General features: G+C 46.8%; 1 protein-coding gene across 2 annotated transcripts; it reads left to right on the top strand.

Moving 5' to 3' along the window:
- Positions 1-10,504: 10,504 nt before the first annotated feature.
- Positions 10,505-13,398, top strand: LOC105853162 (ETS translocation variant 3-like). 2 transcript variants are annotated; one of them, XM_012733416.1, is made up of 3 exons: positions 10,505-10,587; positions 12,510-12,568; positions 13,157-13,398. In XM_012733416.1, the coding sequence occupies exons 2-3, from the start codon at positions 12,523-12,525 to the stop codon at positions 13,396-13,398; spliced, it is 288 nt and encodes a 95-aa protein (XP_012588870.1). In that variant the 5' UTR covers positions 10,505-10,587; positions 12,510-12,522. The 2 variants fall into 2 exon arrangements, with proteins under 2 accessions (XP_012588870.1, XP_012588871.1); XM_012733417.1 differs by having other exon boundaries at positions 10,541-10,587; positions 12,513-12,568.
- The last annotated feature ends 214 nt before the right edge of the window (positions 13,399-13,612 follow it).

The following is a 13,612-nucleotide window of genomic DNA, read 5'->3' as shown; positions in this document are numbered from 1 at the left end:
ATTCGGTGTCCCTGATTTGACTATCCAAGTGTGGGGTCCATGTCCCAGGCTGTGTCTGTGGCAGAGCTTTTATCATCCACATATGAGTGAAGGGGGAAAAAATGCCTAAGGACACTGTCAATTTTTTTGGTAGTTCTCCCTCCAGTTCTTTCAGGCTAATTAGGGACCCTTTAGATGGTGAAGGAGGAGAGGAGGAAACTCGGGGGCCCTAAATCCTTACAAGAGGAAATGCAAGTAATCTTGGTGTTGAAAAGGTATGGTCAATGTTTTTGTCTTAATTTATGTCATGATGTATAAGTCAATAGTCAGGATAAATCTGGACATGACATCATAGAAAATGGATTACAAGAGAGATAAAACGGAACTAACTAAGCAGGAAGAGTGAAAATGAACAGTTCGTTTGGCAGTCTAAAAGCACCGTAGTTGTTTGTACCTCACTTAACTGGAAGTCAGGCCCTGACAGCCTCAGTTCTGTGGAATGCAGCACCAAATCCAGAAGTGAAAAGGCCTGTTAGCACCTAAAATAGCTGACACAAATCTCTTGAACCGAAACCAGATCCTTAGGCGCCCACATAGAGCCTTGCTGAGCTACACAGGGCAACGTATTGAAAGGTCAAGTTCTGATCCAGGCCTATGGCCCTTGGGGGACAAGGGGGGGGTGTGGCAAAGGAGGGGGGTCTCTTGGGAAGGGGAGTGTATTGCAAGCAAAGAAGGAGCCAAAAACCTAACAGCAACGGCTAGGGACCTCAGAAGCAGATGGGGCGTCTGTGACTTCGCTTTAGACAAAGGGTCTTAATGCCTCACTGTGCCGCCTGGCACAAAGCTGTGTGCTTACACTGTCTCCTGTCATCCCCACCGGCCTGCAGAGTAGGCAGCCAGGGAGAAGGCAAACACTCAGAGAGGCTTAGTGATGCCCCAGTCCTGGGGTGTCTGACACAGGGCCCTTTCCTCGACATTGGGGCACCTCCTTTCCCATAAAGATGACTCAAGAAAAGGTTAGTGCACGTCTAGTAAACTCTGTTCAAGAACATAGTAGGTGGTACTTTTTTTTAACTGTTTGCTGAAAAATTCAAATAGACAAAGTCTGGCATTTAGGATAAAGTTCAGCTTTCTGTTGCCAGCTACATTTTAAACAATAGTCGCTCTCCTTTATGCCCGATTGGCACACACTGCAACCACGCTGACATGCAACGTCATCCAAGTGTCCCCAGCCTCCTGCCGTCACATCTGCCTCTCCAGCCCCATCGGGTCTCTGCATTTGTTCCCTCCTCTCTCTCCTCAATGCTCAAAGCAAACTCTGGGTAGGACCCTGGCTCCAGCTCCCACCCCTCAGACTACCCTCCCCTCACATCTTTCTGAATAAAAGAAAGAGGCGTCCAGTTGCAGCAGCTCTTCCAGAACCAAGTCCTGGGCTGGCCCCCTGGAGCCTGCCCTCCCCCCCCACACACACACACTTGGACTCCTGCTTGTGGCTTGTTTCTCCCACACCTCCCGTGTCTTCTGACCTAGCTATGACCCTCCCTTCCTGAAATGACCTTTGCCAACCATTTACTTGATTAATTTCTGCATGTCTATCCAGCTGCACGCTTCATTGAACTAGACTCCTCTTCCTAGTGCCTCTGCAACATCCCATCTCTGCACCCAGCTCTTCCGTGCTTGCAAGCACCAGCTAGGACACTTGCAGCTTTCATAGCAGAACCCCCACACCTAAAGCAACTTAAATAGCAGGGGGTTACTGTCTGTTTACAAAAAGTTTGGAAATAGATGGTCCAGAGCTGGCTCAGAGATGTCAGGGTTGTATGTTAGCATCCCATTCTCTTGATTGTCCACAAGAGTACTGCAGCAGCCCAAAACTCTTATGACAACATCCCAAATCAAGGATAAGCATTAGCTTCCAGGGTGCCATAGTAACATACCACAGACTGGGTGGCTTGGACAACAAGACTTTATTTTCCCTCAAGTCCAAGATCATGTGTTTTGACAGAGGTGGGGAGGGGCCACTCTACTGAGGCCTCCCCCCTGGGATTAGATGGCGCCTCCTCCCTGTGTCCTCCCTCTGTGTGTCTGTGTCTAGACGTCGTCTTTATAAGAATGTCAGTGCTATCGGATTAGCGTCCATTCTAATGACCTCATGTTAACCCAGTCACATCACTGTTACTCATTATCTTCAATAGTCACATTCTGGGGACTGCGAATTAGGACTTGAACATGTGAATTTGGGGAGAGGGGATGCAATAAGCTGCAGCAGAAGGAGATGAGGAGGTAGGGGTTCATCTCTGGGAATCTCACTTTTCTGGTGAAAAGTCTTTCCCAGAGTCCTTCCAGTACACATAGCGAGCAGGATTTGGTAATGTGCCTTTTCCCTACTTACAAGAGAGGCCTGGGATGCATTTTCACTTTAACAATTGGAAAAGGGCTTTCTGCCAGCCAGAAAGAGTGTCGGACACCATGATTGGGTAAGTTAGCCAACTGCCTGTTAGACCGTGTCCGCACGTGGTGCCACAGTTGTCTGCCTCTGTGTCTGCCTTTCCCATCAGATTCTCAGTTCTTTGAAACAGATACCAGTGCTTCCACTGTCTGTGTGCCCTTGGTGATTAACGCAGTGCTGGCTCATAGTAGTTGCTCAGCTAATACCTATTGAAGGAATGAACACATAGAGTTTAATGAACTGGATGAACCTGTTTATGTTCTATTTGATTACAACATTAAACTCTGTCCATAAGTTTGGCTTGCACAGTCTGTGGTTCACACCTTTAAGTAATTGTAGGGAGTATTGCTACTGGAACTGTTCTTACAGGCAGAGACCAAAACTCCATGAGTTTTGTCTCATCAAAGTCTGGCCTGGTTCATGGTATATTGTAACTGCTGATGAATTCTGAAACGAATAGTGGATAGATAATAAACTATTTTTAAGTGCTTTGAAAATATATAAATTTCAGGAGTTACTGTGTAACTTCTAGAAAAATGTCTTCTAGAACTGCAAGTTCATTAGGCTCTGTTGGTTCCTGCGAAGGTGGTGTATCACCAGGTGCTTAGAGCACCTATTCTTCTTCTAGTCGAGTATGACAGAAAATGGCCCTGTTGAACTTGGCAAATAGGTCCACCAAGCTCAGGACAATCTCAGCTGAGAAAGAAAGGTATACCATCAGACTGAGCCATTTCAAATAGCGTTTGACTCCTGTGGGGTCACAGGAAGTATGTCACAAGTCCACACCAAGCATTGCTGGATTCTAGCGTGTCACAAAACCCCACATGTCTGACCTTCCACGTTCTACAGAATAGGGAAGAGTGAAGTGCTTCACTAGTGACTGGTATTCGTTGTGGGGATCAGTGACTGATTTGGTGGTGGTTCCACAAAACCTGGCTACCCCCAATGTTAATGAGACTCTTACGATTTCCATCCTAGTCCTACTTCCCTCTCCACAATGAGGTGAGAGGACTCAGGCAGTTAGGGTGTGAATCACATGGAGTTAAGTGAGGAGTAGGGAAAGCAAAAAAAGTCAAAGTTGCCACAAGTAACTAGGTTCCCAGAGGCAGTGTATTTTGGCACCAGGAGACAAAACTGTGTAACCGAGAGTTGAGTCTCCTCTCGCCCTATTTCAGACTCAAGGGACCCACACCTCCTTCACACAGTTCAAGTAATGAGGTTCAATTAAAGCGTTCAGGTTCAATTAGTGTTTCAGGGCTCCAAGGGCAGTCTCAGGGCAAAATATTTTCCACAAGGAACTTGAGAGAAACTAGCCGTGTTCTGGACCAGATCGGCATGCAGGGGCAGGAGAGGGTTTGGTTTGCAACAGCGTCTGCATAATGCAGAAGCTGGACAAGATGGCACTTGTGCGTGTTTGTGCTTCTGCAGCGCCTGCTCTCTGTGCCCCAGGAGAAGGAGGTGTGTGGTAGGGTGTTTTCAGTCTAAGGGTTGATTTTGTCTTCTTTCCTTAGAGTAAAGAATTAGCAGCCCAGATTTTTGCTGCAAAGTCAAGATCTGTGTGTGGTTTTTTTTTTTTAATTGTAATAATGAGCCTGATCTTAATGCATTATTGTGAGCCAAGTCCATTACAATAATCTATTGTTGAGAGAAATATATTCTGGCAACACATGTATCTAGAAGTCCCGCCTTCTGAATTGATGCCAAAATATGATAGATTCCCAGTTCCTTAATATGTCCAGCTACTGTATGCGAACTCCTACTCCCCTCACCTGCTGCCAACATAATGGCTGGCTTTACTTTGATGTTCTCTGCTTTCCACTGTAACTTTAACCAGAGTCTCAAGCATTAAGCGCTTTGCCATTTGCAATCCATTACCTGCACCTCAACTAACTGGCACCCCACAGATCAAAAAGGGACCACTGAGGAGATGCTGCAAGATCCTGCGATGATTTCTAAATGATTTAAAATAACATAGCATTGGGGTTTAGGGTTTGTGTTTGTTCTGGTTTGGTACCAACAGAAATTTACTCTCAGACAGTTCTGGAGGCCAGAAGCGTGAAGCCCCGGGTGGCAGCAGTGTTGGTTCTTTTAGGGGGCTCTGAGGATATATGCCTCGTGCCTCTACCCAGCCTCTGGTGGCTGCTGATAATCCTGAAGTTCCTTGGTTTGCGGGCAGCTCACTCGTCTCTGCCTCCACCCTCACGTTTCCCCTACCCCATTGGGTGTCAGCTCTGGGTCGAAGTTCAGTCATTTATCTTCACTGTCTCCTTAGCCCATCCACGGTGCAGCATAATAAACTGTCAAGAGAATGAGCTCTAGCACAGACCCTTCAGTTCATACCCAGATCTTTTGTTCACTAGGTGACCTTAGGCAAGTCATTTCACTGCTCTAAGTTTCCTCATACTTGTAGTGACTTAGTGTTTGCTTCTTTAATTTGTGTCTCATCCATGAGACTACAGACTTGATTAAGGCAGGAATTAAATCATTTTCAGTTTATTTGTTATATATTTAGTACTGGATTACCCATTTATTATAAAAAGACATAACTCAGGAACAGTCTGATGGAAGAAATGCATAGGGCAAGTTTGGGAAAGGGACAGGGAGATTCCATGCCCTCTCTGTGCACACTGTTCTCCCCAGACCACCACCTGCCACCAACCCTGTTCTGAGCAGTGTTTTAGTGTTTTCTGTGGGTTGTTTCTGTTTGTGTTTGCTTTTTTAATGCTTGCTTTAAGTAGTCTATCAGTAAATTATGCAATACTACAGTCTAATAAGTCAAGCTAGAATGAAGAACAGATCACAGCCCACCAAAAATGATAAGAATTCATCCAGTTAACATAAAATCTGGCACTTGCGGTTAACAAGTGCTTAGCAGAAGAGACCTGGGCTAGCAGGTTCTGACTCTCTACTCAGCAGTATACTATGGACTCTAAATCAGTCTGCCTATCCAAGGCCATCTTGAAAGAGAGAGGGAGAATCCAAATCAAGATAGTTTCACTCCACAATCTGCTTGTGAAGGACTGGCTTTGCTTATGGAAGCCACATTTGAAGAGAAAAGCAATTAAGGATTTTTTTTCCAGCAACTTCTTATAGAAGACATAGTACCTGTTTCCGAATAGCTGATGTTGTCACATGGGAGATATATTAAATTTAATCTGCAGAGCCCCAACGCCCAGAACCAGGAGTCATGGGCCAATGTGTCAGCAGAAAACATTGTAGCTCCATATAAGGAAGAACTTTCTATAATTTAGGCTGATCTAGATATTGAAATTGTGATAAAATCAGGAGGGGCAAAAGAAGACTTTAGGTATGGATTGATTTCTACTCTTTACACTCATGAGAGGTAATTTAGTATTTTGTTTTATTGTTGTTCCACTGAGAAGCATGTATTTTTCATAAACTCTTTAGTAGATATGACATATTTTATAATGAATAGCTAGACTGACTAGATGTTAGGCAAAGATGAAAAAACCATGTCACAATGAGAGTGCAAGTAGAGACCAGTAGGACTTGGATGATCTCTGACAATCATTCTATCACTAAGATTTTACAAGTCCCAAAATACATGGGAGATGATTAAAGGAAAGCCTTCGTAAAATACTCACAAGATGATTGCCTTTGAATTAATTGGATTCAAGGCCTCACTCCGTTGTTCACTACATCCAGTACTGGTATTTGTTACACTATGATTCCCACATCTCTGTTACAATGAGTGTCACTTTTATTGGCCATTATAGAATGAGAATTATATAGACCCGATCTCTGCCCTCACAGGATGATAAATGATGCTGACAGTCATAAAGGAAATGTAGAGAAAGTCTGATGTGAACGTTAAATAGAGAAGACAGTAGAATTGTTTGTGGTTAACAAGCCAAGTTTCAGGTGTTATGAAAGTGGGCCTTGTAAGACACATTCTAAATAGGTAAAACAGGGGAAAACTAGGCCCTTGGGCCAATTAACTCCTACAGGCTTCCTGGAAGAAGTAAGCCCTCAGAAATAGGTAGATTCTGGCAATCAAATATTTGCTTAGGGGAACATTTCCCTAGGACTGGGGTGGGGACAGTGAAGGGGGCAGAAAGTAACTTCAGTTGCCATTTCCTCCTGTTAATCCTGTTCTCCCATTCCGTTTCTTTGTGAGCTCCTGTCTACTGTGCTGATTTGAGATGGGGGAACCAAGACTGAAAAAAGGGAAATGAGAAGAAGGGGTATTTGTTGACTGTGATGAACGTGGAATTGGGGAGAGTCCTTGAGTCCCCAAGTCACTATTAAATAAACATCCAGGCTCTATGCTCCTTCTGGCTGAGCAGTGACTATGGGCAAATTTACTTCTGCTTTGGACACACTTAACCTTTAATCTGGGGATCCCCACTCATGTTACTGACATTAAGTCCTCTATCCTTACAACAACCTTGGGTTGGTGGGAAAAATAAGCCAAAACACAAAACTTTATGAGCTACTTGACCCCAGTGTGGTAAAATGCAAATAAGAGTTAGTCAAAGTTAATTCTTTTATGACAATTTATCTTCACTTAACTGAAAGGGAAACTGAGTCACAAAGAGTGGAAATAACTCAGTTTCATAGACACTTCAATCCTTGACTTCATCAATATAATGTTTTAATATTAGTATTTTTCTGTCTGGAGCTTCTTTGCATGGCCAATATAAAATTATGGGGACAGTGAGGCACAGAGCTATTGATATGGATTGCTTCAAGTTAGGTTTCATAATAAGGTACCTAAATGAAAAAACCTGAGAACCCTAATTCTCAAGGCAAAACTATTCTTTCATCAGATTTCTACCCAAGTTTGGAACATTAAATCCACTCAAAGTTTGCGAAATTAGATGATTAACAACTGTATAGCTTGAGTTCTTGGCACTAAGAATGGTGTAGGGGCTGGGTATTGCAAGAGTAATCATGATCCTTGACCTCATGAAGGGTTTCATGGTTTACTAACACCCCCAAGCCGCTGTACAGCCCATCCTCATCAAAGACACCAACAGCCCCCTTTTCTGCAGATGAGGAGGCCAGAGCTCAGGGACATCAGCAACTTGTCAGAGCACCCAGCTAGCAAGGTGCAGAACTGCAACTGCAACTGGGGCTCCCAAGTCCGCATTCAGTGAGAACACACATTGGGGAAAAGAAGCTACCTGCTTCTTACTGGAGATTTAGAGGAGACAGAGGAGGGAGGGACAAAGCTCATCTGGGTAGCACATCCGCCCATATGTTAACAGAGAAGGAAATTATCATCATTAGGCATGTCAAGTGATGACACAGAACTGCCCTGGGCACTGTGGGATCTACCGACAGGGCTCTAACCTCTGAGGGCCTACAATCTAAGACAAACACACTGAGAAGAACAAATATGCACATGACACTCTAGTGGCGTCTACTCCACCAGATTATATCATATATGTGGCCAGGTAAACTGGGATGTGGAGAATATCAGTGTACAAATGAGAGTGGAGCCACACAGAAGAGAGAGCTGGGAAAGAAAAACAATCCAGGAAGGGTTTGTTGGTTGTTTTTTTTTTTAAGAAAAATAAATTTTTAGAGTTCTTTCTTTTCTGTCGTTTTAATTCAAGCAGCAGTGGAGTATCTTTTGTTTTGAGAGTGTATGCTTTAGAACAAAAACTTAATCTAGGCACATAGGACGTTTATAAAGGTCATATATCAATTTAGATATTTTAGATGCATAAGTGGAAAGGGAGCAGAGAGCAGTGACCATGCACAAAGAGGGCTTTGAGCAAGTGGAAATTCAGGAGAGATTACCACCTCCTGAAGTGCGTATTGATGTTTTCACACCCTGTACTTTCAGAAAATTCATGTTCTCCATATGTCAGGAACAAGAGGCTGAAAGTGCTGAAAGCTCTTCTGCAGTGGATAAAGAAGGTGGCAGCCTCTTGGTGAAGCATAGTGTTTGGGGACCAAGGCAAGTAGTCCCTAGCCATTCCAATCTCCCCAGGTTCCACCATCACAAGAGAGCGGCTGGAGCCCGGAGTACAAACTTCATGTATCCAGGCCCATTAGTTGTTAGGGAATTTCCAGTTCACTTTATCAGACCCAAATTCACCTTCTGAGTTTCAGACCAGTGATGAAATTCTTCATGTAAAAACTCTTGAGTTTGGCTGGCATATAAACATTTTTTACTATGTCAATTTAGACTGGAGCCAGGTAGAGACCTGTTTATCTCTGTTAATTGTGCTTACTCAAGTCATCCTTTGTGACCCTAATTAGTCAAGGAAGCAGCAGCAGAGACCTAGGAGGCTGGGGTGAATACGAATATATAGAAAGAGTTCCTATATTCTGCTTTCTGGCAGAACACAGGGTCCTGGAAGGTAAAGTGCGGCTGGAAACATGTTCATCTGAGCCAGGAACTAAAGGTTCGCAATTTCAGAATCTCAGAAGAAGCTGTTCATTCCTGATCACCCTGGTTTCTGAGTTGACACAATTTTTAAGATTTGCATGGGTGGTGTGAGAATTTGAGAATTTTGTGTGATGGCTTTCACAACAATTATTTTACCAACTTTGTTCACCTGCCACAATTAAAAATGTGTCCTTCTCTGGTATAACCACACCACATATAGTAACATATTTAATGCAACCATGCTGTAAGTAGTACATTCACACAGACAAGCGAGGTTAAATAACTTGACCAAACGCACACAGCTAATAGTGGAGGTACTAGGACCTGCTTCAATCTACATGTGTTAGCCCAGTTCCAGTACTATAAAATCAATGTTCAACCAAACAGCTAACATTTACAGAGAAGACACTGTTCTCGGTACTGCACAGAGATACAAAGGACAGTTTCTACACTCAAAAATCTTGCAGCTGCAGATATGTTCAGTACTCTACAGTGCTGAAATTTTACTCATTTACCTACACAGCAGGATTTTCCAGCTAGAAAAGACCTTACATCACCAGTGCCATTAGCCTTCTTTTTTAAACAGGAAAGGCAACATAGGGTCCAGGAGGGAGGGCTCAACTTACTAGATAATTTATCAACAGCTGGAGAATGACTAGTAGGCAACCCAAAACCAGAAGTCAATTTTTCTAACAACTAATGATGGTGCTTCCACGTTCTTTGTAGCTTTCTGGATATATAGGTGTTGCTGAAAGAAAGGCGGGAAGCCGTCCACTCCCTTATCACAAATCGTCCAATTCTCCTTCCACTTCCTCTCTCTTCACTTCAGCTCTTCCTCTTCAGTTTAATTTAACCTTTACTGCGACCCCTCCCTCCTTTTTTTGCCTCTAGAACTATTGATAAGCCTGGATACGAGACACACAGAGCTGGGGATGGAGATAAAAGTTGAACTGCTTGAGGTCCTCCCCCAATAATGAGCTCTGGACAAGGCACTTGTAACTGCGTCAACCGGAACAAAAGGTAGAGGTAAAAGAGGTATCTGAATGACGGGAGAAGACTTGCAAGCTGCTCAAATAAATAAAGACGACAGCGGCAGAACGGGCTAAGCAAGGAGCGGCTCGCACCTCCTCCACAGCGGGTAAAAGCCCGTAACACGCCGCAGAGCGCGCTCCGCGGAGTCTCCCGGGGGACCCGAGCCGCCCGCTCGTAGAGAGCCCTCCAAGCCTACGGATCCGCCCCTCAGCGGGGCGGCAGGGCCCTTTTCTGGGGACAAGGGGGCTCCTCCCGGCGGCGGCGGGGGTGGGGGCCCTTTCCCGGCGCCCTTGCCCTTCCTGCGGCGTCTGCGAGGTCTCCTCACGCTACTGGGGGTCTCGCAGAGCCGCGCCGTCCCGGCGCGAACGCGCTCAGCGGCCCTCCAGAAGCCCTGCGACCCGACCCCTGGCACGCGACCCGGCGACACCGCCCGCCGCGAGCGACGTGACGTGCCCCCGCAGCGTGACGCACGCGGCGCGCAGGGGCGGAGGCGCGGGTAGCGCGGCGGGAGGAGCGCGCGCCGGAGGCGGAGTGCGGGCGGAAGTTGGCGTCTGCCGAAAGAAGAAAGGAGAGGGAGACGCGCCTGGGCGCGGCGGCGAGGCCGGGAGCCCCGCAGGAGGGCGCCGCCTCCTCCCCCGCCCTCTGTGCCGACGATGGAAGTGACGAAAGCAGCCGCGGAGGTCACTTCCTGCTGGGGTGGATGAGGAGGAGCCGGAGACGCCGCGGAGGAGACCGGACCGAAGACCGACCGTGCCGGGAAGAGGTGAGTCCCGGCCTGACCGCCGCCGCCGGGCCCCTCCGGGCCAACCCCCCGGGCCGCGGCGGGGCTGGCATCCCTGGGATCGGGCCGCCTCCCGGGCCACGTACCACCAGCCGGCCTCACCCGGCGCGGGGGGCGGGGAAGGAGGGGGCTGCGCGTCGGAGGGGCGACGGGGACCTGGCGGCGTTCGTGAGGTGGCTCCGCGGAGCGCCGAGGCCACGGATGAGGGAAGCCCGAGCGGGAGGCAAGTGGAAAGCAGGCTCTGGGTCTGCGGAAGCCGGTCTGGGAGCTGAGCGGGGGCTCTGCAGCGCCATACTCTGCACGCCTCACTTTTCGGGGGATGTTCGCCGTCCGAGGCAGGGCGAGCGCTCCGATGGGGTTTGCAGAGTTGAGAGGAGTGTCCCTCCTGGGGCGAAATGTCCCCAGAGTGAATTTTTGAAAGGCTTGTCGAGGCGCCTCCAGGCTCCTAGGAGGGGGAGCTTAACGGGGGAAGTCGGGGCTCTGGGATGTCAGGAGACAGTTCTCTTGATCGTCATTGTTGCAGCGAGGTTTGGACCCCAGAGTCTTGGCAATTGAAGGGCGTTCGTGTGGCAGGATGAAGGCCCGAGATCTTCAGGACACTCCAGGAGCTAGAGTCCAGGACAGCTTCCTGCAGCGGTTGGGGAAATTAGTGTTTTTCCTCCCTCATTGTCGCGGAGATGGGAGCAGCCTGGAGAGGAAGCTCCTGCCTCAGCTCTGGGCCGCCTTATTGTGTACCTTGTGTATATGACTATGTGTCTGTGTTTGGTTTTGCCTTCCTTTGGGATATTTATCTCTTCCTTATTCCCTGGTAGTTTTAAAGGCTAAAACTTGCTTCTAATGTGTGTGGTGAGAAAAAGTCAAGGGATTCAAAGGAATCAGTGAAATTTCCAAGATTAGGAATTTTCCCCGCCCCACCCTAGAGCCTCTGAGGCATCTACATTCTCACAAGACTCCTGCTAATGTGGGTGCTGAGGGCCTGTCACCCACCCTAGGGAGCTTGAAGGTGGGTCTGACCTCTCCTGCCTGCATTTCCCTCTGGCAGTTTCTCCCTTCCCTCCTTTTTTTACTAAAGGATTGACTGACACGAAGCAGCTTGCTGCTAGGAACAGGAAATGTATTGAGGAATTTAAATCTGCATGGAATGAATTCAGATCGCATCAAAGTATCCCTGCACTTACTGGACAGGAGATGCTCAGAAATGCCTGCTTTTCTTTTCCCCCTTTGCTATTAAAAAAATTAAATATAAACTTTTCCACAAAACAGTTTTTGGGAGTACATATTTATTGTATAGGATGACTGTACATATGATATGATGTGTTTACTTCCTGTATCCCAGGGTGTTTTTCAGGGAAGGAGCTGTTTCTGATTGGGAGGAGTTTTCTTTCTCCCATCTCACATAATTCAGTGAAATAAATCAAAATCAGATGTGCATTTTTGAGTGGCAATCAGATGGATTTTGATTTTTTTTTTTCACTCTTCTTTAAACTGGTACATCTGGGTAACTCAGGCTTGTGTATCTTGGCATCCAGGCCTGTCTAGTAATAGAAGACAAACTGTTTGACTTGTTTTGGCTGCCTTTTTGGACCTATTTCACCGTACCCTTCCTTTTTACATTTGAAGGACTGGTCAGGAGGAAGAAAACAAATATTAAAGACAGTGTTTACACTTTGTGGTTTGAAGTCAGGTGAGCGATAATTACAGCCTTTGAAGCTGATGACCAGAGGACCATCATTTGATGACTTGGGGATTAACAGTTTAGAGGTGACATGTTTGAAAGAAAGAGGGTTACATAAGGAGGTACAGATAGGGAAAAGGAAGTTTGGGAAAAGGCTGTGCCAGAAACCTTGGGAGGATAATAAATTAAACAGCCCTTTAAAGTAATTGTTGTGGCTTGTATCTCTCAGCAGGACGGTGAAAATGAAAGCAGGCTGTAGCATCGTGGAAAAGCCAGAGGGAGGTGGAGGTGAGCAGGTGTTAAATCAACTCTGATATACCTGGAATGTCCCTCACTGGCTCCTTTTCTCTGCTGTTGGGCTCTTCCTACTCCACAGATGCCAGGCACAACTGATACCTCTCAACGGGTGGATGAGTACTGTCAGGACAGTTGAGGGCTTGTTCTCTGTGGATGAATGTTTAACGTGTCTGGTCACCACTCCCTCATCCCAAGTGTTGTCTCTTTCCTGTTAGAGACACAGTTCCAACTTTTCAACTGTGTTTTCCTAAAACAGTAGCTTATCTTTCCTGTTTATTTCCTTTGGAACTTTAATGCCCTCATAGAAGTAGGCCTGAGATTTAAAACATATAAAGGAGTAAGTGATCGGGACATCTGGGTACTACTACCCAACTCTCAGATTTAATGATTGTCAAAGCATGGAGGTAACTTCTCCATGCTTCTCTCCCTGCTGTGGTGAGCCCCAACCCTGACTGAAAGGGTGTTTGTGGTATGTTTGCATAGCACTAGAGATCCTGAACATTGGAATGTGAAGTCAAGATACTGGTATGCATGTACCTAGCCCCTGACTATCTTGATCTTGCCCTTTTCACATTAAAGGGTATCAGTTTCCTGACTGGGCCTATAAAACAGAGTCCTCCCCCGGCTCCCGGCAGATCCAGCTGTGGCACTTCATCCTAGAGCTGCTGCAGAAGGAAGAGTTCCGCCATGTCATCGCCTGGCAGCAGGGAGAGTACGGGGAGTTTGTCATCAAGGATCCAGATGAGGTGGCCCGCCTCTGGGGCCGCAGGAAGTGCAAACCACAGATGAATTATGACAAGCTGAGCCGGGCCCTCAGGTGAGAGGAGGCAGCCAAGGTGGCCAGAGAGGGCAGAGTTCAAAGACAAGAGCTGTGGTTTCTGGCGCCCTATCCAATTCCCACCCCTCCGAGCCTTGGGAAATGCTCCCGTGTGGTAAGAGGGAGGCCGAGTGGTTCCACAGAATGGCTCGGGTTAGTCTGGCTGGCTTGGGGAGGGCGTTGAAGGTGGGTGGGCCTCTGACTCCATTCCCTGGGCA

Source organism: Condylura cristata, unplaced genomic scaffold, assembly GCF_000260355.1.
Source record: "Condylura cristata isolate star-nosed mole 26May11 unplaced genomic scaffold, ConCri1.0 scaffold00040, whole genome shotgun sequence".
NCBI classification, from domain to species: Eukaryota; Metazoa; Chordata; class Mammalia; order Eulipotyphla; family Talpidae; genus Condylura; species Condylura cristata.
This window is presented reverse-complemented; position numbering and strand designations above follow the sequence as displayed.

Coding starts and splice junctions, on each gene's coding strand:
- LOC105853162 (XM_012733416.1), top strand. CDS start 12,523: ATGAAAGCAGGCTGTAGCATCGTGGAAAAGCCAGAGGGAGGTGGAG. Junction 12,569..13,156: donor AAAGCCAGAGGGAGGTGGAG/GTGAGCAGGTGT, acceptor TTCACATTAAAG/GGTATCAGTTTCCTGACTGG.